General features: G+C 38.6%; 1 protein-coding gene across 2 annotated transcripts in view; it reads right to left on the bottom strand.

Moving 5' to 3' along the window:
* Positions 1 to 26,833, bottom strand: part of ZSWIM6 (zinc finger SWIM-type containing 6) — a 112,490-nt gene that overhangs the window by 29,755 nt on the left and 55,902 nt on the right. The window contains exons 2-4 of one of the 2 annotated variants that reach the window (XM_080371523.1): positions 19,828 to 20,184; positions 10,369 to 10,517; positions 9,692 to 9,842 (exon numbers count right to left, since the gene is read on the bottom strand). In XM_080371523.1, coding sequence (XP_080227649.1) covers positions 9,692 to 9,842; positions 10,369 to 10,517; positions 19,828 to 20,184 — 657 coding nt within the window. The remainder of the gene's footprint in view (positions 1 to 9,691; positions 9,843 to 10,368; positions 10,518 to 19,827; positions 20,185 to 26,833) is intronic. The other variant, XM_080371524.1, reaches the window with a different exon arrangement.

Below are 26,833 nucleotides of genomic sequence, written 5' to 3'. Positions count from 1 at the left end.
GAAGTTTCCCAAAATAATGTTCCTGGCATTCTCAAGTTTACCTGTTTGACTAGATTTAATGATGTCACCAATGCCACCTGCAATACGAACAAATGTATCATTAAATGAAAAAGACAAAACCCGAAAACAAACACGCACACATCCCCACCCAAATCCACCAGAGAATGCGTTTGCATTCACATACTCTGTTTTTCTCTAACACATCTCACTCTTCTTCCTGCCTCCCTTTCCCCAGGCACCAGGTACCTTTTCATACTTATTCTCACCAGGCTGGCACATCTTCCGCCCACAAACTACATGGTACTGAACAAAAAGTAAAATTCTGCTTTGAATACCTTGACTATGTCTTTCCAATGTAAAACTCCTCACAGCAAAGTGGTAAAATGGTCACAACCGAATATACAAAATCTTTTTCCCCAGAAGATAATGGGAAAATAAGACATGCTGCACCTACAATTTAATATCAATTTCACAAGGGAACAAATATCAAAACTGTCATATTCCAATGAGGAATTGCCTATTTTGATTCAATACTGATCCTTCTTGACCTCAAAAAAGCCAGCTTTGCCAAAACAGACCTCTGACAGCCCTCCTTTTGAAAATGCATGGCTGTTGTTTGTCTTAAGCATGCCTCACACCATAAAGAAGAACAGGTTACATTACTGTTTTACACAGTGCATGCCTTCCTTGTGCATACATGGGAACATCAGTACTTCTGTGTTTCTCAGTAGACATCCATACCTTTGAATTCATGGGGGAGAAAGGGACAGCATGCCTTTACAATTATTAGGATTTAAAAATGCAAACTGAAAAAAATTAAGAAGTATTCAGTCACAGTAAAAGTAGATGTTGTAATAATTACACATCCTGTATATACATGTATTCACAAAGCCAAAGGAAATGCAAGGCCTGTATGCAAACTCTGCCGAGAGATTAAGTATTGCTCCGTTTCCATAAACCCCTCATATTTTACTCTTGCCCCAATAAACGGGAAGGTGGTGATGGAAACTGATTTAATATGGGGCTAGGATACTGACCACAATTGAAGATCCAGCACACAAGTCTGTTTGACTGTTTTGTTACAGTCTTCCCAATAAATTGCTTTTCCCAGAAATACTATGCTACCTTCTCAGGGCTGCTGTGTAGCTAGAGCTTGGGTCAGCATTTCCTCATTTACAATACCTGTGTAATCAATGGCTGAGACTTGGCCTTTGCTTTGGAATTTTACACTTAACACACTTAAGATCAATCCATTCATTTACAGAATTAAAATATGCAAGAAACAGATGCACATCTACAGTGACATTTATTTGCCCTTCCTATTAATGCACATCTCTTTCTTAAAAAATAAACCCCCATAACTACCACATAACAAATGTTAGCAGCATCTGATAATTTCAAACAAAATGGAGCCAGGTAATCAAGATCATTCCCTTTGTGCAACAGACAAATCAGCTTCAGCACTGGCCGCACACTTGCCACTGTGCCCCATTTGAGCCTGATCAGTTCTATCACAAAAGCATCATTCTCCAGCATTGGAAGTGCCAGAATAGAAACAATACTAGGAGACAGAACCTATGACCCCTTTAAAAAGCAGAAGTGTCAGCAAAGGATTTTAAAGTGGTTTACATCTGGCTTTTAAACACATATGCACTTTCACTGGGACAGCCACTCTGAAACCTCAAAGGCGGCAGTGTATGGGATTTATTGCTTTTAAATGAGAAGGACAAGTGCTTTCAGGATGACTGGTAAAGCCACTTCCCTCCTTCAGGCACGGACAGATCTCCATCAGAACAAAGCATAATCAGAAGTCCCATTGGAGAATGCTCCAATTAAACAGTTAATTTTATGGAATAGTGAAGATAGGCAAAACACTTCAGCGCTGTTCTCTCCCTGATAAGAACCCCAAGGAAAAGTACTCCCAGCATTCAGCTGGATCCAGGTTGCAATTCTATTCATAAAAACAATTCCTTAATGCATTCAGATTTCTTTCTGCAGCCTTCAGAATAAAGGTCTTTCTATGGGTGCTGTGTTTCTTGGAGAACAGAATGTTTCATTTTGCTCTAATTCATTCTATTACTGAATTAAACTTTGATGTATTGGTCTTGACAAGTGCTTCATGCTGATTGTATTGTGTATGATAGTATAATCACTCCCCATGCATTTCACACTAGCTGGCTGATTAATGCAATAGATTACCTGCAGCATTGATGGCAAGAGGGAATCATTGCCCTTCTGCACACTAAACTCCAAATGTGCATTAGAAGGAGTGGAGGTGTAACTCAGGGACAAAAAAAATACCTAATTCCTTAAGCTTCCCTTTCTCTCTTGCTGCATGCTGCTGCTCCAAGGGTTAAAGGTGCATGTGTATTTGGCTGAAAGGAAATGGGTATTTACATATTGAGATTCTATTTGAAGCCATCATCAGCTACATGCTCTGATCTCTGTGTCAAGTAATGAAAAACTCCTGCTCCCGCCTTCCTATATTTTCAACTTTTAGCACAACGGAAAAAGGAACTAACCAAGTACTTCTGTCATTTTGCATGAGCCTGTTGTGCTGGACTATGCTTTGAGTTTGTTTTAAAAACTGCTGCATCTTTGCAGACGTTCTGCCAGTTTGTCCAAAAGGCTTCACGTAAGAACAGAAATTTGCTTGAAAGGTACAGTACCTACAATCTCCCTAAAATAGCACTTAGGCTGTCATATATCCATTAGATGCCCCTCTGTACACCTAAAGTACCCTGTAACCTAACCATTGTAACAAGACATGGGCTATGCCTTTCCACTACAAAGCTAGAAGTATAAAGCATATGCAAATTAATCTCCCTGATTAACTTCCCCAATATTCACAAAACCATTCATTTCTTCATAATCAACTGAAGGTAAAAGCAACTGTTAATACCAGCACAAATAGTACAAAAATACTACTTTATGACTATCTGAATAAGGTTCTTCACAATTTTAAGTAGTAGGTAATATTTACAGCTAGGTGGTGAACACAAATTCTGCTCCTGCCCATAATAGAGATCAGATATTTTATCAAATGTTTTAACTGGTAATACACTCTCAGCAGTCACAGTCTATTTTCAAGGACTTTAGCAATTTTCACAAGAAAAGTTAATTTGACTACTAACTATAAATACAATAACCCACCTCTATATAAAATTACCACTGAGATGAATGAGTTCCTCTCAGAGTAGATTTTTCTAGGAAGATGCAAAACTGTAGTTTGAGAAGTTCATCAAACAAAACAATGTATTAATAAAAAAAAAAGAAAGAGATGGAAATACCACTCTTTTTTAAAAAAAGTGGAGCAAGCGCAAATACTCACTTGCACAGTGGGACGTTCAGAAAAAGTATGATTGCCACAACTATGCTCACAAAATGCAAATAACCCACTGTAACTGGCCAGAAGAACACACTGATTGTCTAGTCTCAAATCCTTTCTACTCCAAGATTTCCGGCGTTACTTTTATCTTCCAGTCCAAAAGCGATTGTTGAGTTTTCACAAGAACAATATTCACGGTATTTCAATTAGTATTTCTAATACAAGAACCTAACAGCTCCAGGTTAGCTGATCTATTGTCTGGCTACCACAACTCTAAATTCTAAGCTTATTTGTAGTTTTCTAGTTGAATTTGTCCAGATCCATCTACAACTGTCAGGTGTCTTCCGTTTGCTTGGCAGAAATGTCTTCCCCATCCATTTTTAAGTCTATGTAGGTATCTTAAAATTCTGAAGGATTTCCTTTGTCTTGCTTTGTCAGACCCAAGCAGACTCAAGATTCCTGCACCTCTCACTTTACATTTCCATTTTTTAAATTATTTTTTCAATATCCATTCAAGACAGAAAACTGCAAAATATCACAAGGCTAGATTGCTGACTAGTAAAACTCTGAGAAGTCAGTGAATATTCAGTAATTCTTCTCCAGAAATCTATTACTTCTCTCTAGCTTTGGTGTTTACTGAAAGTGGTGCTGGAAAATTAAATTGCAGCTTAATGTTACTGAATTAAAAATATTAAAAATAAAGAGTGAGAAGAAGGAAAAAAATAATGCAAAGTACCAGCTTGGGCTTACAGTAAAACTCTGCCCTTAATCTTGGCAGTCACAATTCCACAGTTAAGGGCTGCAGTGATTCCTGTACCAGACCCAATACAGAACAATTTTTTAGGACATTTATAAGTAAATCAGACTAACATCTTAGGAATAAAAACATCAAAAACTATTTTAACGTAGATACTTTAAGAAACTTGGCTCCTGTTGTAGTAGAAGTACTTTCCATCCAACTGGACTAAATGGAAACCCAAACTTTCTCTATGGCATTAAAAATAAGTCCCTCAAGCTACATTTACAAACTGAAGTTAATTATTTTCATCATTATTCCTCAAATCTGATAAATGACACAGGAAAGAATACCCTCTTTGAAAATAGCTCCCACTTACTGTCATACTCTGGCCTCATATACCCTCATTTCATATACCATTATAGCACATGCCAATAATGAAAGAGGAAAGAAATCATCCTCGGAAAAAGATTGTCAGAACCCACCTTTGCAGAAATGGAATGGAAAGAAGCCTGGCTTCATTCACAGGGGAAATGAAGGTGACAGCAACAGCCAAGACACTCCAGGGCCATGACAGCAATTTCTTTAAGTTGTCATCCATAACTTAGAGCAGTAAAACTGTCTTGTGATGCTAACTCACCAGCACTGTTAATTTAGTGCCTCCAATAGCACAAATCATTCAAATACACTGACATGCATTAACAGCTCATTCTGTGAAAGGGCAGATGTACCTTAAGTGCATGAACTGAATGCACACATGTTTTATACCTGTATGGCAACCACACCACAACAGCTAAGACTAAACAAAACTAAAGAGAGAAAGATTATCAATTAAGCAAAGACAGACTACTAGATATGACACATATATTATATCTTCAATTGTAAGCCAGCACTATCTACAAGGCCCATGATGAAAGACCAAGGGAAATGGTGCAAAGCATGGTGCATTACACCTCCTTTAAAACAAAGGTCTTCGACAGCTTTCACCTCAAGGCCAAAAATGTACTCTGTGCAATCAATTGATCTAAACTTAGAAATTTGAAGTTAACTATTTTCTACAGGTGCAGGGCGTGGGTACTCTCCTTAGCTTTAAGGCAGAACATGATGCAATTAGAACGTGGGATACTCAAAGAAATCATGACAATATGGATATAAGCGCCAAAGAGCACCCAAATTTGAAACTTAAGAGCCTCGCAGTACCATTTTAAAAATACCATTAAATATAGGGAAATGTGAATGTTTCTACTGCACAGCTGATCCTAAATAGGGATTGCACAAAGTACGCAGCTCCAGAAAAATGGTATTAAAGCACAAAAACTAGGATTCTTTTTCATGGCAGCTCTGAAGCATTCATCAAACTTGGCATGAGGAAGGAATTTCTCTAGGGCCATACTGGCAACAACCCTAGCTGCTTTTGTCCTTTTTCCCCCCTCCACTTAAGTACTAAGCAGAGATAAGCTGTTTAGAACAGCTGGCACGTCCCATTCATACAAGTTTGCCTCTAATTGCAAAGGGAATGAATGCCTGAGATAGAAATATAGACGAGTAATAGCTTCATTTCATTAAGGTTAAAAGAATCTAACTTGGCATTTTCTAGAGATGAATATAAACATTTATCAGAAAAATTCAGAATGGTTTTCAAATAAAAAAAAGGATTTAACACCCCCATTAGTTTGGGAAAATGACAACTACATCTTTCTTAAATAATTTATAATGATACCTTGCCTAAACTCAACATTTAGAATTAAGATCTAGATGAGGAGCATAGTGTTATTAATAAAAAATTAGGCATGGTCCTTCAGAAAATACATTGTTCTATTTCTCTACGTGACACGACCTTGTAAAATGATATTTTAGTTTTAAATTTTAACACAAAAATGTATTACTCTAATCCAGAAAGTGGCCAAAATATCAGCAAACATGAACTCAAAGTAGACCATCAGGCTGTTCCAACATTTAAAAAGTGGCCCACAACAGGGCAAAGTGCTAGTGAAAAACTACTTAAGACTACTAGAACTACTTTTATGACAACAACCTATTTAGTATGCATAACAGAAAAGATTCTAAGGGATGTCACCCAGGAAAGCTTTATCCCAAGAATGAGGCTCATGGTGATATCATGAAAGATTCCTACACTTAAAAGCTTCAGAGACCAACAAGTAGTTGAGGTAGACAGGACAAGCTTATGCATTAAAATGCAGCTGGAAGTGCAGAATACTTTTTAAATTCTCCTTGACATCATAAAGTAAGAGATTTTTATCCACTGCCCTGCCTTGCAAGCTTTTTGGAGACACCCTCCTCCCCACGACACAGCCATCATAGTTTTGTTCCACAAGAAACTAATCCTCAACTGAAAACAGCTCTCTTCCCCCTTAAACAGTTCTTAAATATCAAAATGGAGGAAATTACTAGAAATGTTTGTTTTGAAACATGCAAATTATGTGATGTTTCTTCACCATGAAGGCAAGAGGATATAAAAATACTGAAAATGGTACTTAAAAAAAAAAAAAATATCCAATCCTGTAATCTACATGTTGACAAGCTACTGGGCTCTATCACTACACCAAGCAGCAGATACTTGTCTTAGATTCTTCTACTTGACTGCTTTCATCAGATTAAGCATCTGGGATTTAATTTAACAGTTTCAGCTTTATTAAGCTGTCACAAGAGCAGCCCCGCTTTGATAACAGTAGCTGCTCCAATTATGGCTTGGTTTAGGGTTGACAAGTATAATGATTCATTCGTGGCACATGAGAAGCAATAAAAGGTTGTTTTGCATTACAGCTTTAAAAATGTGGGCACTTTTTTTTCATTTAATTTGTCACTTAGCTTTTGCTAAGAGGACATTTAAATTGCAGTAAAAGGCAAATGGGGCTTTTAGTTTAAATGTAATCCCCATATTTAAATGATCTGTAATGGCGTAGTGTTCGAGTGGGAACACTATTGTTTCACAGTGGGCCCTGATGGTGACATGTGACATTTGTATTCAGGTCCTGTATTATCCATGTGGCTAAAGGGCTTCCAATTTCATTTCACAGCCAGAAGCCTGCAGAAAACACCAATTAACTTGCAGATCCCATTTGCCGACAAACCTCAGCCTCTTCCCAATGTCTGGCATCTGGCAGTGCTCAACGTTTAATTCCAAAGCAGAGCCTCACAGTCATCATGATCCCTCAGTTGGAGCACAAAGTCAAATTTCCCCCGCTTTTTAAGGAAATCTTTTCACTTTTGTAAAGACCAAGAAACTTCTTAATTTTTCATGGATGAATATTAATGGATTACTGCTGTAGTAATATTGCATGGTCCATCTTTTCCCTCTAGACTACAAAAATGTTAATTGACCTTTTCTTCAAATATCAGCTCAACAGGCAACAGCAGATATTTGCTGTGCATCTTCTAAAGTAAATTACCTGAAATGATTCAAATGGGTTTGCAATTGAAACTATGGTATACAATCAACATATTTTGATACTGTCAGAGCAGCAGTGCAGTTCAGGGCTGAAACAACAGGGTCTGCTCAGATTTCAAGTACAGCAGCTGATGCAGTAGTGAAGTGAGGCTGGAGGTCGCACTGTGGCTTTTTGGGATTTACTGTGGCACCTGTAATTTTGCTTAGACAGAGGTAAACAAATCTATTTGATTGATCTAAAATATTGCTTATTTGATGCTGCAGGCAGAGAGTCCAACTCCTCTACCTGCAGACAGGTGCTGTCAAGAAAGTGACATTAATATGAAGCCAATGAAACAAGAAGAGGAGTCACTAAAAATTTAACAAAACTTGTTATGTTTATTGGCAGCACATGATAAGACTGCTACAGGTAACAGATGGAGAACACATTTCTGCCTCTCCCACCACCTACCAGCTCAACCCACATAAGCAATGAAGCATGAGACCCTCCAGTTTTCAGTATGGTGGGATAAAATTTTGCTGTGTACATGTCCAGCTAAGCACATGCCCTGCTTGGTAAAAGCTGTTATTCCCCAACAAGCCAAGGCATCATAAGAATGACACTCTAAAAGGGTTGTTAACACTTGAAGACAAGTAGTTTATCTACACTCTCTCTCTGGCAGAGCTTTGCCTGCTCTGATAGTAAGGCTTTTCACCACAGAAGTCTGTATCTCAACTAGATATCTAGTGCTTTATTAGCCTAATGCTTCATTTAGAGTGAACATAATTTATGCTAAACAGGTTATATCCAGTCTTAGCCCCACCAGACAATATTGCAGTCAATCATGGTCATCTTGAACTCCTAACAGAAGAAAATAGGTTTTGCTTTTGATGCTTCCTTTTTGAATGAAGTATGTTATTGTTGCTTGGACTTAATTTCATGTAGCTTGATTTTGGACTTTAAAATATATCAAGAGCATTAAAGTCCTTGGCTCTATTCTCTGCAGTGCTTACATAATGTCCCACAGGCCACCATCTGTAAAGATTTTCTTTTTTTTCATTTAATTTTCATTTATTTCTGTGTTCCATGCCACATAAGTCAGACACAGCAATATTGACCAGAACACCTCAAGACAGAGTCCTTTAAGTCTAGACTTGAAATGTCTCTCCAGATTAAAGCCAGAGTACAGGTAACTACTCCAAGTTCCATGAACCACAAGATGATTGCATTTAAGACTGTGTCTTCAGCTTGCTTTGAGAAAGTCTCCAAGACAGCACCCAAAACTTTACTACAGCTAAGATACAAACATTTAATCCTTCACTCATACACTCAGCAAATCCTCTTCTTACAGAAACAAATTACATTTACCACTGTATTTTAAGTAATTCAGGTTGTCTTTTATTGGCACTTAGATGCCAGCTCGTTAGTAGTTTGTTCCAGTACGTTATACCTAGGAAAGCAACGCTTGTGATTACTTAATGTTCTTTCCACTGACCTATCCACCTTTAAAATATTGAAACAACTTGAATTGTATAGATGTCACCAAATTTCCCTTCACCACAGATCACTACAGATTGAGAACTTCTGAAGGAGTACTTCAAAACTGTATTAGCAAGTTGCTGCAACACTTCAGAGCAAGCGTCATCAGACCATACCCGTTTAAATATTTCTCTTCCTTTTTAGCCTGTGTTCTTCCCTCCATTGCAAACTAAGTCATGTATCAGGTCACAACTGACCCTCCCTGTAAAGCGGTGTTAATTGTTTTAGCCCTCTGTTACTCGATCTCCTATCTTGCTCAGTAATGGACTTCTACCTTCCTTTGTTAGTATCTTACCATACTCCTAATGATTCTCTTTTTGCCTTCTATTTCCCTCTAGTTGCAAATCAATTTTTTCCTTAACCTTTGCACTTTAGCACTAGTGGCTTATATACTTACCCTTAGTTATGTCACTGTGTTTTCTCTTTTTGCTTTGTTATTTTTAGATGCTCTACTACTTAACAACTGGTTGCAATTGTATTTCTTTCATATCATGCTTCCTCTCCAGAAACTGTAATTGTCTCACACTGTAGATCAGAAATTCAATTTCACCCAACCTTAACCAAACAAGCAAAACTGCGGAAAACTCTAACCTGCTTTACCTAGTACGAAAATAAAGGTTTTCTTTTGAGCCCAAATACGTAATTGTTTCTTCATTACACATATAAACACCTAAATGATTTAGAAGTCTGTGCATTTACCCAGTTCATCCCAGAGCTGCCTATACTTGTCAGTCATTGCAGTTCCTTGCTGTCTCCAAAGCGCCAGACGAGGGTCAGCCATGAACTGTTCTGTTATCAATGTCAACATGCGAGCTCCATTTGAATCTCTCATCTTTAGCATCTCTCGCACCTAGAAAATTAGTCTTTTAATACAAACTTGAAAAAACAAAGAAATCACAGTACAGACAATATACTACAATGTTTAATATTCCACCTTTGTTAAATAAGAAATGTGATTCATATATGTGATGTGAAATTTTAGTCGAAAAAAATAGTCCGCCTTCCCAGTTCTAACAATTTTTGGTTTCAGCATCCCACTGCAATTCTTCAAAGACACTACTTCCACATATAATCCACAGGTGTATTACACAAACCATTGCAACACTAATTTTTTGCAGGTTTCTCCAACATTTTGGGGGTAGGAAGAAAGAGAAGCGCAAAGCTGCAGATGGTTGAAATGCTACTTTGTATCCTTACACTGATCAAGACACATTAGATAGCAGCCCACTGCTGTACAACTCATTATTAAGTTGACATGTTGCCAAGGCTTTGTCTTGTTTTAGACCAAGAAGATTTTGAGCAAGACTCAAACAAGTACAGACTGGCCTGGGGAATGGGGGAGAGAAACAAGGGAAGGTTTAGAGTACTAAACACACCTTTGCAAAAAGCAGATTGAGCTGCTTCCCTGATCCATGGTAGCCGCCCTGGGAGAGGAAGAGTTTAACCTGTTCTTGGACCTGCTCCTCATCCAAATGCCAGCAGTTTTCATCATCTATGCTAGCACCTGCTGTTGGGTCAGGAGCACCTGCAAACAGCAAGAAAAGAAATCATTATGTTCTACATAAAGAAGAGAGTTTCATGGGTCCAGGGGACAAGACTACTGTGGAGGTTTTGTCCATTTTGGATGTCTTGGGTTTAATCTAAACATTGCTTAAAACAGACTTAAGTTTCTCCTCAGTAGTCTTAAACACTTAGAAATTATAGCCTATGAAAAGGTATTTAAATAACTATTATGTAACAAAACATTAAAATCAAGACAAGGTTCTTTCCTCCCATCTAAGCAGCGACACCAGAATGCTTTTACAAAGAACGTTAGACTTTGCACAGTATTTCCGTAAGTGTGATGTAAAACCATTCTTCCCAAAACACTTGTGTAATTCCTGTACCTTCAGCAATCTTGCTCAGGTTTGACTGCTAGTGACCACAGCTATTGATGAACAAGAGGAAAATCATCACCTCTGTACCTCTGAGCTGTGATGGCTCTGCAAAGCTAAAAAAAAAAAAAAAAAATCCCCAAACAAATCCAAAGTCTTAAAGCACTAAAAGGCATTTCCATGATAAGAGGCACAGTTGTGTAAGACTGTGGTGCTTCCAAAGGAGCATTTTTACATGGGCAATGTCATCAGCACAGAAGCAATTCAGAGCAACTCTACCTGAATTAGCCTAGCGTGAACTGAAGTGACTGGATTTACATCAGTCAGTACTTTGGCCACAGGCTGCTCCAACTCAAATTCTGCAGCAGAGATCAATGATTTTGTACCTATGGCCTCTTTAAACGGCTGGCAAAATTAACCAGAACAAGTTCTTGCAGGATCTAGCAATCTGCATTTTTCTGAAGACTGCACCTCTGCTGGATGTTTTTTGGAAGGTATTCAAACTGAGAAGCATGTATCTAGATTGTCAAGGAAACATCTCAAATAGTGCATCACCATACCAGATATAAGGTATTTAAAGCACGCCCAAGACCCAATGGACTTGATATGTTGATTCTGGGCTTCTCAAAACCATGTAATCTCTATCTTCATTAGGTTTTGAGAATGCATTAGAAATTGGATTATGTAACACAATCTTATCAATTAAATCCAAGTCCATGTTACCTCTGTAACCCAAAAAAGAAAAAAAAAAAAAAAAAAAAAGGGATACTTGCAGAGAAAGAACATTACATAATCAGATCTGTAAAACCTTGCTTTTCCAAACAGCCCTGAGAACCTGAAAGGCAAAGCAAGCTACAACTCTTCAGATGTACAGGAATTAAACATTAATTTTATTGATTCAAGCCTTTATTTCACAATTGCAGCTCTATCACATAGATGAAGATTTTAAGTGGTCACAGAGAATGCTGGAATCTTTTTCAATGAAAATACTACCTGAAGATTTAAAGGGTCAGAGGGATGTCCTGTCTACTAGCTGCTGAGAGGAAAAAAATACCCCCAGGTCAGCAACAGCCTCCAAGTTCAGAGCCTACAGCTGGAAATACTGCATTGCTCTGTGTGTGCATAAATATATATACACACACATATATATTTAGATTAATAAGAAATTGTGTATTTGAAGATGTGAGTGAAACCTCCCGCCTTCCACAGGAACTGCAGCAGCAGGAAATATAGTCAGAAGACGGGAGTCAAGCCCAGGACAGTACAAAACCCAAGCAATGAAAAAATTTCCTCTTCTGCAAGTGCTTCCGTCTTTAGTATGTTAGTTTTAAGGGGCTTTCAATTCAGTCAGCTACATGCGACACATACTGATAACTCTTCAGTTGCAAAGAAAGAGATAAGAAGGAGAATCAACCCACATGAGAACAAGCAGTGCAGCTGTTGCAAGACCTAGGTTTGCAGTATCACCTTGCAAATAGTTTAAATATTTAATTGCTCTAAAGCACAGAGAAAAGACCTTTGAAAAGGAACTACATAAAAGCAACAATACACAAAATACATTTGTCTCTACCCTTCACTCCAATGGAGATTTATCTTTAAATAATCTCGGTATGACTACTTCTAAACTGAATTAAAAATAGCCCAAGATTCCTCAGCTATACTTCCCCATTTAGGGAAAAAAACAAAAATTCTTCCAGAACTGTTTACATTTTATCAAAAGCGCATCAGTCAGTTTGTGCTACAAGGTTAAATTTCAACACAGCTACTGCAGATTCTTTAACAGCGTTCCTTTATGGGAACAAGGGCACCCGCTGCCCCAGGCCAGCAACACTGACCCCACCAAGGCCTATCCTCCCAGCAAGATTCTACATACACCTTCTCCAGGAGCTCAGCATCGCTATACTTATATCAGCTTTATTTTCATGCCAGTAGGCTAGGAGCCTGTAAAAGCTGATGACACCAAGCCAAGGGTCTGAGCTCTACAAGGGTGTTCAGCACAGTACTACGGATATGCCTGACTCAGACCAATTCTTTCTTATAAGATCTCGTATAGGCTATATGCTCAGTGTGATCCAAAATTTTAATTGGGATGTGTAAAGAAATTTAATGCATCCGGCACCAGCTACAGCTGTAATTCACTGATCCTTCAACACTATTGGCATTCTTCAGCAACAGCCATGGACTAACAAGGCATGGAGATGACGTGTCCGATCAAGCACGAGCCCAGACTACCTTCCCACCATGGCAGCAGGCAGGCATCCTAGTGGTGCTGCTGGGGAAGCCTCAGCTTCCACTGCCCACATCACTTTTGTTCTGGGGTTGAGATATGACCACCTCCATGCCTCTCAACTAAGCGGTTTTCAAGATCACTATGTTCACTTAGAGTCAGGTAAACACTGATCTATCTACGTTTCCTCTCCCACTCGAACACAGATGACTCCTGGGCAATGGACAGGATTTCTACACTACCACTTTCCTTCTGAACACATGGAAGCCGGTGAGTAGACAAGAAACTATCTGAACAAGCAACAGGAGAGAGCTGCCTTAGGAGCTGCGAGATGAAGGCCTCCCTAGCAATAGCCAGCAGAAGGCTCGGGCTCAACACCAGGCGGAGCTGAAGGTTCAGCCCAAAGGTGGTGGCCTCGCTCAGGATGCAGCGTGGCCACGAACGGGCACTGTGAGGCTTCAGCAGATGGACCATTTGGCTGCGCAGAGGAACATAGGCAGCCCTGAACTTAATATCTGCAGTGCTGTTTGCTTTCAAGATCAAGTCCTGTTCCCTACTTGTAAACTGAGGTTAAGTATTACATGCTTTAGAGGGGTGTCACGAGGATAAATTAGTTCACATTTGAACTATGAAAGTGAAAAGCACTGTATAATTATACTAAATATTTAAACCTGTAATTAAACTGTGTCAGTTTATAGACACTAACATATTAATTTCCCTCCCTCCAACCTCTGGCTTTTTTAACTTCTGTCATGACTGCTCTTTCTAATAGGTTTTAGATTATGTACTTGGAGTTAAATACAATATTTACACTCAGTATATAGATACAACCATACATACTTACTCTCTTATACTGAAAGTACTAAACTGCAATCTTAGCAATCAAAGCAGGAATATTGTGCACCACTTTGTAACACTGAACACTCAAAATCTGAAAACAGGGTAACAGCCTCTTACATTTATGGTTGTAGCAGGTTACATGTTAAATACAACCAATTCACAAGTTTTTAAATGCTTTTGCTGCTTAAAACCCCACAAACACAGAGATCATTTACACAGCAATTTTAAGAGAACTTTCAAAATGCACAACATTCAAGAACTGATGCTGTGTGTGGAGAACTTAACCTACAAAAGTAAGTAGAAGCAAAGCAAGAAGCACTGAATAAAATAGGCTAAGAACTGCCTGTATTGCAAACTACTCGGGTGCAGATCTACAGTTAAATGTGGTTAAAACAGAAAGGAGTCTCTAAGGCAAACCTGCTTCCCTGATCCTTATTTCTGAATTATCACAAGTTGTCTTTAAATGAAACCATGCCAAATTACTCATTCATATCCACACTGAAATTTTTTGAAGCTCATTTAAAAAAAAAATAAATCTTACTTAACTGGTCTACAGTTCATTTGTATAAATTCTATTAGATGTCATCCCACAGCAGCAGCATTAAGGAGAAGATATGGAAAAATGCTTACAAATAAAAAGCATTACTTACTGAGTACTATGCAAAGACTGAATGGTCCCAGCTAGAAACCAATACTGCTGTACACTGATTCACAACAGAGTAGTGATTAATTTTATAAACTTAGTATGCTCAGAATTATTCTAAACAATAATTATATAAACCCAAATATCATAAAATTAATGATTCAAATACATTATTTTGCCTTTGATTCCCCAAATGATTCAAAGTTTAGACAGAAGTCACTTAATCTTGCATTTAATTTCAGAACTCCTGAGTGGAATATTAACACCTGTTCAGCAGTGCAGAGCATCAAGAAAAACTACTGCTGTGAAGCAGCCAGTGCTAACAACAAAAGGTACGAAGACAGGACAGGCTACGCTAAGTTGCTGAGGAAAGTTAATAAACCCTCAACAATTTTAACGTTGAGAAAACTCTTGACCTTCCATCTGCACATACAGCAAAATGCATAAACTTACCTGCTGACAATATCTAACCTCTCCTGCTAAAAATCCAGTTATCTCAAACATTATATAGCAGTAAGTTTCAGAGTCTACTTGTGTGTGGTAGATAAAGGAACTTCCTTCACAGTACAGACTAGCATGCATTACTTCCATTTATTTTTACTTGTTATGTCTCAAAGCAAAATCTCACCATTTATCTTCTGTATAACAATTTTTAGTTTAACGTTTAATGTATCTGAGAAAACCTTTCTTAAAGCTGTAAGTTTTATAAAGTATTTTAAATGTTATTTTGCAATTAGTAATATTTCATTTTATTTTACATTGTACTACTTATTTAATTCTACTTGCGTTTCTAAAATTTCTCTGGTTTTTTTTTCTTCCTTCCCAAATTACTTCCTTCCCAAATCCGGTTCACTAAACAGTTCTCATACTAAGCACTGGAGCACTTCACTTTCATCCTTCTTGAAAGGAAACTCAAATGCCATTTCCTCCATTCTTCTTTTGCAACTAGTTTCTTAATCAATTGTCTGTTTAAGCAGGGCCATATGAAACATTCCATCATTACTTAAAGAAGAAAAAGTATCCTTAATATTAAACATTCCTTTTTCTAGTAGATCAGCAATACACCATATTTTGTTGTTTGGCCCTATCCTACCCTACAATTTTCCTACAGATTCACCTGTACCTCTGAATTACCCTTTGGAACTTAAAATATACAGGAACAATACTAGATACTAGGAAATTTTCTTTGAAAGTTGATTTTTCTAATAGATGTTTCCTTCCTTGATGCCTCCAACAGCACTCCCAAAATACGTTACAGACTAACATTTACAGAGGATGCACCTAAATCTGCCTTGACAAATACAAAACCAACTACCCAGGTACCTCTGCTTCTAAGGAGACAAATGTACTTAAACTGCTTTTTCCCTCTTAAATTGGAGTTGATCTGCTTTTGGTTTTGTAGAGTGCTTTGTATTGTGAGTCAGAGAATCACAGGATGGGATAAGGTCTGGAGAAATTTGTACAGTTCTTCTAAAGGCATAGATTGCAACAGCAGCACGAAATAGTCAGGCAAGAAACAGTACAGCTTAAAAGGTAGAAATTAAATTTTTTTGCTAGGCTGTCCTTAAACGAGTAAAAGGCAGACTCTTTTTCACTCTGTACATAATAGCAAATGCTTGCTAGGAGGAGATTAATATGCCAACAGACCCACACCGCACCCCACCCACCAGCACCTTACAGTTACTTTCCTATTTCCATGCAAGTTCTCAGAAACATAGTTTGACCTTCCAACCAATTTAAGCGGAAGTTTCATATCTAAGAAAAGACAGACCCAAGACGACAAACCCGTCTGATAATCCGTCATCCTGACTGTTCTCTTCCTAGCCTAACATGCCTGACAGCTCCCTCTGCTATGATGGTACAAAAATGAACAGGGAGGAAAAGCGCCTCAGCAGAGCAGGGTCCAAATTTACATCCAGATTCCTGAGTCAGCATCCCCAAATTGAAACTCAATGTGAAGCCACCAGTTGCACAGTGCAGATGACAGGGTATCAGCACGAATACCTGCAGTGTTCTTCAGTACAGAAGATCAGACCACACAGATCTCCAGTTTTGAAATCATCAGAAACACGTGCAGCTGTAGCAGTGTCACATGAGAACATCAGAACAAAACAAATCTTCTCAATTGTAAGAGGTGTTTTTGTATTCTAAAAACACGCAAAACCCTCTTGTAGTGTAATCACCATCAAATGAAAATTAGTGTGGCAGATACAGCTGAGGTTTCCATATTAAATCACTTTGCTCTCCTGAAGTCACTGAACAGGTAACACATTCCTGCGCTTTTAACAGCATCCCCTTATTTTTTCCTGCAGTGAGGCTCAGTTATGATGCAAGAAAGGATAGTGCATCATTTGTATCCACCAAAGAAGTCAAGATTTGTCATTTCAAAACCCATGTCATGATTGTAAGTCACTTCACTTGTTCCCCCGTAACCTCATTCACAAGGGAGGTAGCCAAACACTGCCTAAGACAGAATGTTGAACAAATGAACACTTACCAAATTCACCTTTTGTAAAAGGAAAATACTGCAGAGTTGTTCCATCTCCCTAGCCAGCTCATAAGCAAGTCAACAAGACTGCTGTGGTCACAGCTTCTCAAAGTCCCGGGTCATTCCTACAGCTGATTTCTTTTGCCTATTACTAGAAATACATGAAAACCAGAACTAGTACAGCCACCACGAGATAAAAATAAAAACAATGTATGAGTTGAAGTTTTATATAAGACAACCCTGAAATTAAAACACCTCTAGACAATATTGAAAAATTATTTCCTCATCCAACTCCAGATTCAGGACTTCACTTAATCAAAGCTGTTTCTGGTGTTCCTGTACCAGGTCTCCTCTTACTTTTACAAGCACGTCTTCAAGTTTTTCCTCTTGCTTACCTATGCCTTCAAGCAGTGTTCAATATAAATCCTCTTCAAACACTAGTTTAGTGAGGTTAAACTATTCAAAGCAAGATAGGTCTACTAGGCAGTTTTGTGTTACAAACTGAACATCTGCAGCACAGGAGATATAAAAAAGTGAATGGTGATCCTATATTCACCAGCCTGTGCTATTACAGCCAGCTAGAGATTTTTGGGGGTCTATTTTTTGTAGATTTTTTTATTTTGTTAATGTAAGGAATTTGATTAAAGGTCAAAATAACAGAATTACAGTAAAAACTGCAGGACACTTACTTGCTATATAACTAGATAAACTTCTATTTTCCTTAAAAGAATCCTGTAATGTATTAACACCTTAGACATTTTAAAAAACCCTCAGACCATGGTTTTATGGTAGTCTGAGAGAAAAAGCAGGACATTACAGATCCTCTTTTGTAAGCCAGCTTTCTTTAGTAATAGCAGTTTACTTTCTTATGCTGTCTGGATTTTCTATTTCAGTTTTTGGTATTTTATTAAGAAATACCACAGTCAATACAGACATACCTCAATTTCATTTACTGGGAAAACAGCAACGTGTAAGAAACATTTTAGGTTTGTGGTAATTTTAAGCGACCCTACTCAAATTCATTGTGAAATTTCATCATGGATCATTTATGAAATTAACTTAAGTTTTTTGGTTTCCTATTCTTTTTGCTATTTGGGCTGCGATATAAACATCCTCTCTAAAAACACTTTACATACTAATGAGTAAGGAGATATTTTGACAATAAGAAAGTAGCTGACAGACTAACAGGCCTAAGATCAGCATAATTACAGACTTAACACTGATCAGGTTTAAGAGCTCTCTGCAACAGCTTGTCATTTCTCTTACATTACCCATAGTGTAGTTAATACAGCCACACATAGCCATCATCTGCCCTTCCTTTCCCACCCCTGCCTTCCCCTTTTCTAATCACCCTTGACACTCATACTCACCATACTTCTTCCTTCCCCTTAGTTTATGTTCAAGCTATTACCAATTCTCATGCAATACATGCCTACAGTTTACAACATCTGAGAATCTTCCTCTATTGCTTAATATCCTGCTCTGCTTTAGGTTCCCTTTCTTTCTGCTGTCACCAGGCAGCTCTGCCAATCACCTTCCCATTAAGTCCAGTAACAACTAGAGCAACTGCCTTGCCTCTAGCCACATTCCTGTAGCTCCCAAAGCCAAAAAGAGCGATGCTTCTGAAATTCACCTTCTTGCAGCACCACCTGCCTGAGTCTGCCAGGGTCACCAGCTCCTAAGGAGAGGGGCTAGGCTGCAGATGAGTCCTGTTACTGAAAACACTCCCTTCTTTTGTTCCACCTACATTACATCTAACACACGTTGTTTTCTTACTCCAATATTAAACAGCTTGGTTGTGTACGTACTACAAACTCTCTGGCATAGCAGTCATCTCTCTTAAATATCAATGCACAAGAACTGTTCCTGTCAATGAACAAACAAAAAAGATGTTCTTAGATATCTGGATAACTTATTCTTCCCATGTAAACTGCCCATATGCTTACAGCTCTGCTCACCTGAGAGGTCATTTCTATTAAGTGACCTTACAGGAACACAGGACTAAAACTAGCTGGGTCACCTCAAATCCACAATTAGTCACTTTCAGTTCTGCAGGGTCCATGTAAAAGCCACCTCAGAAGCCTCATCACACCCAGCACACTTTAACAAACATAAGACGTTCAGGAAAGGAACCTGAGAGCCATTAAAACCACGTGCAGCAGAAAATCAGGACAGATTAAGACCACTGCTGATGCTGTAGGCTGCTGCAGCACTAACAGGAAAAAGGTAGTGAAATATAGGTTTCATATGCCCCCGACTTCATACAGAAACTAAATCCCAAAGGATAACAAAACTATATTTAATGAATTAAAAAAACCCAGTATCACCTACTTGCTTTTATGCTTTGTCACTAAAACAAAATTACACAAAGTATCAGAAGGTTAGTTCAAGAAGAACAAAACCAAAAAGATGCCATTGGTAAGTTGTTAAGATAGTTCCTTTATGCAATGTGGCTATATAAAGAACACCACTACTCAGTTTTTCATAGCTGGAAAATACAAGCGTGAAGCCAATCAGGCCACATTACCAGTGCTGGACATATCAAGCCCATTGCTTATGAATTTTTTTCTCTTTCCCAAAAAGTATGGTTTTCTAAACATCTTAAAGTCAAGGGTCAATAACAGAATTCTCTTCAGTAAACACAGAATCACAGAGTAATTCAGGTTGGAAGGGACCTCAGCAGGTCACACTTCTGAAAGGCACAAAAAAAACTCAAAACCAAACAGGGAATGAAGCAAAAGGAAGAACAAGTAACAAACTCACCATGGACTTGATTGATTTCTGAATTCTGAGAAAGAATTTCATCTGCTAATTTCTGGGCAGTTGGCAAAACTTCTGTGTGGTGCACTGTGATCAAATACTGTACAAATTTTTGTAGTTGGTCTCTGTTCATTTGAAAGAGTGTCTCTGAAATGGGAAGATGCAGTTTGACCTGATCTGGCTTGCGGATCCGGTATAAAGAGAGTGCCACAACGTGGGCACAGTAAAATATGTCCTTGTTTCCACAGCTACAGGTCACTGAGGTAATCTTGCAACGATCAAAGCTGATAGCTACATTGCAAACAGTTTCTGGCTCCGATTGCATTGCAGGCTCTGTCACTGTGCCACTCAAGTGGAAACCTGTGCAGGAAAAAAACCAAAAGAGAACTTAATATAAATAAAATACTGTCTCTCCTTATCAAGAATCTTTCCTTAATAAAGTAAAAGACATCATCTATTTCTGAGAAATAGTATTTTAAAGGACTTGGTTTAATTACAAATATGATTAGCCCTTTCTTTCATATGTACACTTTGTCTCCAACAAAATCAAAAGGGGGGTAAAATCCTAGTTTACAAGCCTTCTTTGCCATTCTACCACAACATTCCTGGAAGTCTGATAGTAAGAAAAACATTTATTTGGTAAACGATAGCTGCAGAAGCAGAGCTGCATCCAATTAAGACCAATGTGGAACTCCTGGTACCTCAGCAGGTTGGCAGCAGTTTTCCAAACCCCGCCAACCAGGAAGCCTGCGGCACCTACCAGCAAATTTAACCATTCTCTCAGTAAGTATGAAGGAAGTAGTGCACTCTAGTGGCACAAACCCAGGTCCCAACCCTGCCACTGACTCACTGACACAAATCACTTCACCTCTTCGATGGCACCTCTCCCACCACTGAGTTCACATTAAAGCTCACCTTCACCCAAGGGATACGGTATGACAGCTATGTTTGTGTAGCTCTTTGGAGATGGAAACTGCTGCAGTTACCAATACACTGGATGTCAGATTTATAATACTGAATGAGACACGTGCACTATTTCAGAAGTCTGCATTACAGTCCTGTTCTCCATTCAGCATAGTAAAGCACAAGGCAAAAGAGCTTGTTGTTTTTTGTTTGGTTTTTTGGTTTGGTTTTTTTTTTTTTTTTGTATTGTAAGAAGATATGGAGTACTGCAAGAAAGATGTTTGCTTCAGCAAAGACGCCCTAGTTGACACTAAGCCCTGTTGAACCAGGGTCTCAAACTCTGAAGGTAAGGCCTAAGCCCACCTCTGTTTGCGCACCACGAAGTCCCAGGTTTGGCTCTGAACACCTTATTACTGAATAGCAGAATGTGGGGGTTTCTTTCCAATTTTATGTAAGCATGACCTTGATCGTTGGCTCAAGCATTAAGTTAGAGGCACAGATACAGGGCAATACAACAAAGTTTCATATGCCATACCAGGATTAAACTTGAACATATAGCACATATAAAGTCTGGGATGGACACTACAAGTGTTACGCATTAACTACTCATAATGGAAATACTATAAAACCACACCCCCTCAAAGTCAAAAACTTTTTAGTATTGTTTAAATACCAGAAGAGTGTACTGTAGGCAGCAGTATCACATGAAAATTAAGTGGAAAAAGAATACATACATAAATCTAGTCCAAAATATTGTATCTCCCTTTTTTTTAAAAACGCTCAAGTTACAGGAAACAGAGGAAGATCTCTCATTTTTTCCATTTATTTATACTGTACATTACAGAGCAGGTTTTGCAGTCAGCATCATTGTTTGGATTACATTCAAGGGCAGGTACACTGATACTCTACTCTGAAGAAGGTCATATGCACACACTAATGTCAGCTTTGCAAGAGGATGCTTACCCGTTAAAGTAGTTAAGAGCCAAGGCTGAAGAGGCAGTAAGCTGTAAAGTGCACAGAGAGGAAGGGGGGTGGACTAACAGGCCCAGGAATACATGGTATTCTTGTTCTTGTCTCCACTCGACACTTGCATGGAAAGGGGAGTGCAATTGCCCCTTACAGCATGAGCTCCTCCCTCTGTGTTTCCCTTTGCTTTTTAAGTAGTCATGGCATGCTCCTGTAAGTGCCTCCTCTCAAAAAGAGAGGCTTTGTTAAAACTTAGCCATCTCTATTTCAGGTTAATTCTCAGTACGTGTAAGTTGAATTGGTGGTCCCAAAGAAACTGCAGGGGAGATTTCTCTCCTTGATGTCACTTTCCTCTAAAGCATACATAAAATTATTGTCTCTCATCTGTGAGTTGAGGAAAAGCCTAACACTTGGACACTGAAAGGGCATTATCCCACTCCTTGCTACTCTCAGTAACTACCTGAGCCCCTATTAATTCCAACAGAAAAAGGCCCAGTGATAGATTTTCTATTAAACAGATTTAAAAAAAATAAAAAGCCCTACCATCTACTCCAACAATATCACTTCTGATTTGTCAGTATATAATTCAAGCATTCAAAAAGTTAAAATCTTCCTGGAAAGATGAATGTCTCCAGAAGTATTCCGAGTTAACAGCAGGCCTGCCTTTAAGTACTGCACTGTTCAGACGCAAACACGGCTCACTGCATCCCCTCCCTCTCCACTGCCATTTTCTGAGAATTCACATTACAAGCAGCAACATTTACAAACACAGATCCTGGTCCAAACAATGACAACAGCAGTACCATCAAATCACCTAACCTACCCTTCTTAAATTACAGAGGGCTTAAACAAAAACATCAGCTGCTCTTGCAGGCTAAAATGTAGCAGCTCTGTATTAACTATGCTGCAATGATGGACTACGCCCGCTAACTGTGAAACACTGTTCTCCTCCGCTTCTTCTGTTTTTGAAGAAGAAAGAATTTGTTGTTAGGACATACAATCTTTAAAAAGGTTTCCATACGCTACAGAAAACAACTGGGGAAGTTTCAGCTCAGAAGCCCTGCCAGGCCTGTCACAATTTAACCTACCAGACATCAAGTGCCACCTTCTCTATTGCCACCAGCACTGCAGAGGACTCAGCCGGGAAGGCTGGTCCCCTCCCAAAGACACAGCCTTAACCTCTTTTAACCTAACCTTAACCTAATCATTTAATATTCTCCAAATAAAGTATGAAAAGTTAGGACCAGGTAAAAATGCAGCATAGTGTGCTTTGCTAGAAAGCTTTCACCGACAGTAATTTATAGCCTGCCGAGGACAGAGACATTACATGCTCCTGGAAGAAGGCAAAAGGAACCACCTGTGTGGGGACTCAGTGACATTTCAGTAACAGATCTGAAGGAGAATAAAGCCTGCAAGCCCTCACTACAAATAGGTATTCCCCTTCAAAGGGAAAATTCCCCTTTTACTCAAGGTTACAAACCTTGCTGCAAATACTTACCCATTAAAAAAACCCAAACAAATAAAAAACCCAACCAAGAATACTAACATTTCACTTTTAAATGAAAAAGCTCATTTGTCATTACCTAAAAACAACGAAAGAACTGCAGGCAGAAAACTATCTTTGCTACAGAAACTATTTATAGAGCAGGCATGTCCCACCTTTTCCCTTCAGCTGCTGCCATTCGGTAGGTTTTACTGTTTTCAAACCAGCATGTGACCAGTAATTCAAGCTCTGCTGACACGTTCAATGTGCAGAGGCTTTGCATTCTGCAAAAATGTGTTTAGAAAAGCAGTTGTGGCATTAAGACAATGCCTCAAATGAAGCTCTTTTACACAGTGATTTGGCTTCTGTTGAAGGTTCACCTCAAAGACCGCAAGAATTATTTAACAGCCAAAAACCAGTGTTTTCAACTGCCGGACTTTTGGAAGGGGACTGAGCCAAGATGTCATGAGGAAGAAGATACTAAGAAGTCAGTGAATTTTACAAAGCAATTTTTGCCAGAATCTGTTTAACAGCATCCAATCCACTAACTAAAAACATTTTCAAACTGTAAAGCTGCCTGATACATGAAAATTCACATCACCACATATTTGCCCACACAAGTATGTATGTTTGTCATAAAAGTACTTTAGAATAAAGAAACTTCAAAATGTAAGGTACTGAAGAAAAGAAACAACAGTAGCATGTGGAGAAGCAGCAACAGGATGGCTTGTAGTTACTCAAGTCAGAAGTTCTAAAACAGTGAGTTCCACTAATCCAGTGGGATAAGCAGCAAAGCTACTCCACTAAATAAGCATCATTAATGACATCTCACATGCTTAATTCATTTCTACTGTCTCCCAGTGTTACAGAGCATCTTCCTCAATATACACAAGTAGACTTGAAGACACATTTTAGAAAGATACAGGCCAAAATGAATGAAAACTACCAGAACAAGAAGCTATGTAAAGTGTTCAGGGTGGGGATTATGCTGACTTAACATGGTGGTGTGGTTCAAGGAAATAAAACAAGTACAATATAACTTCTAAATTAACTGTGAATAGTAATTCAATCCAAAATGTTAGACCACTGGTTTATTTTCTCTCAGTAATTTAAACTTCACAATTCTAAGATGCTCCTTTAGACACATAAGAAAAATATAAAGAAAAAAGTCGCTCATTCAAGGGGAGCTGCATTGATTTGTCATTCAGTCATCAATACAGCAAGCTATTCTGGAGTGAACTTTGAAAAAAACAGTTCTTTCTCAAACTTTTTTGCTGTCCATTCAAAATTACGAAAAATACGCTATCAAAACAAACACACGACCAACTTAAAAAATGGCAAGCTATTCTGATGAACATACAGTAACAGTATTTTAAGAAAAGGGATTAAAAAATGCAAACCTGCTCTGCATATATTAAAGATATATCTATGCTGTCTTAGTGGTTATGAAAAAAACCCTCACTAGGTTCACACTTGCAATTGAAAGCTTTGAAATGCAACCATACATCACCACTGGGTATTATTTTTATGTTTTCTTTAAAGGATAAACATCAGAACTGGATTACATAAATACCATAAAGCTTAAAAAATTGTGCTTCTGAATAGCTTTCTGCTACGTACCTTTTTGAGAACACCATGCATGGCTCATTCACACAAAATTAGGAAATATACTACCAACTATATTTGGAAAATGGATGTTTCCTTAATATTAATCCACTGACCGACCCACTGACCCTTTTCCCAAGTAGTTTACAAGACCTATATATACACCCCTAGCCAGGAAAACGCATAAGCTGTTTTACATTCACAGAATAAGAGACCAGCAAAGGGGGTTACTTATAGAGAAGAAAGATGGAAGAGCTTGCTCTGGGAGATGGGGAATCTTCGGTGTGCAAGACCTATGCAGGTAACCTCACGCTGGTAACCAGAATCATATCCTCTACCTTTAACAGTCATTTAAATTAACTTGCAGGCCTACCAGCTAAGATTTGTTCAGACTACTATATTACTTGGCAAACACATCATCACTGCAAAAAGTGAAAAACTCCTCCGCTTCATCGTGCCTAAAAAGCATCAAGAAGAAATGCTTACGGAAAGTAGATTCCAACTATGCCCATTAGCTACTTCTTCACAACTTAGATCAGTGGCTGCATTTTCTTTTCCCCCAAGACAAGCGAAAGTCTAAACCATGTTTATCTCATTCAAATTTTGCCTTTTGAGAAGTGGTTTTCTTTCAAGATGGCAAAGTAGTAGCCTACATTCAATTCTGTCTGAACTTTGGAACACTCTAAAAACAGATTGACAACACACTTTGAAATTATATGAAGTCAAAACTTTGCATGCCACCACTCAGCCTGAAGCTAATGTTAACAGCCTACTTATAAACCAGAGGAAACACTGATTTAAAATGGAAAATACCCTTGAACATGCCAGTAAAAAGGTAGTAAGAATGAGGAGTGGGAAAAAGAGATTAATAAACAAAGGCAGCACATAGATTGTTTATAGTGTATAATGAATGCAGAGGGTATAGAAGAGCTTATGTTTTGAGAGCACTGCCACCTTGAAAAAAAATTGGCCTTACCATGTACACAAACACTAACAGAGGACCCGTCACAAGGACCTGGATTTCACAACTCCTTTTCATGAAGACAGTAGTCAAGATTTGATATTTTGGGACTTTTGCAAGCAAGAGAGAAAGGGGAAGGAGCATTAAGTAACTCCACGCACATATGCCACTGACAACTTGAAAGTTCACTACCGCTAGCACATGACCAAGAATGTGTATGCTATAACGGTGAGAGCACTAATCACCTGAACAGCAAGATTTATTTGTCCCAGCACTGTTAATTCAACAGGTGCATTCACAAAAAAACCCAGCTTCCAGGACTTCCACCAAGAGCCCAAACCTTCAAGTCTGAGACTGTTCAGCTAATTACATTTATTACATGAAGGCTTCCACTAACACCTCAAACCAAGCTTGATCACATCTCTGCTGCTCAAAAGCGGCTGGTTAACACTGTAGTCCAAGCAGAGGACATGAACAACTGTGGATGGGATATATACATCCATCCAGACTACTCTTCCCTAAAGAAAAGGTAAGGCTGTTCAGACAGCCAATAACAGCAAAATGCCTTCCCCTGCCTAACAGCCATGTAAGAACCCAACTGTTTTAAAACAGATGCAGACCAGCAGCTCATGTTGTCTGGAGGTGGGGGCACTGAACAAAACATGTACCCCATGAGCATGGCCCCAAGGGTTCCTCAAGGTTTCGCTGCTATCCCTGTGGTTAAACAACTCTCAATCCACCCCACTGGAACCCCATAGAAACTACAGAATGACATTTTCACCAGCACTGCTCACAACCTCAGATCACATGTCTGCAAAACCTGAAAGTCATCTGCACTCCAACTCATTTAACATGGATATAATCAAGCCTATTTTAGGCATTTGTAGCACTAGCTTTGTAGGCAAAGCAAAAGCAGCAAAATCTTGGCATAAACAGCACAGACGTTAAAAAATGCCTTCTAAACAGCAGTAGCAAAGAACCCTACCTCTGGCACAGTGATGCTCAAATTATGATCTAGGATGCTATGGCAAATTATGCTTATGGCTCCAAGAGCAGAAGCAGGCAAACACAGTTTAACTGTTTTAAAGGTT

This window comes from Falco punctatus (genome assembly GCF_963210335.1).
Source record: "Falco punctatus genome assembly, chromosome: Z".
Classification (NCBI taxonomy): domain Eukaryota; kingdom Metazoa; phylum Chordata; class Aves; order Falconiformes; family Falconidae; genus Falco; species Falco punctatus.
Note: the sequence above shows the minus strand (reverse complement) of the source record. Positions and strands in the feature narration are given on the sequence as shown.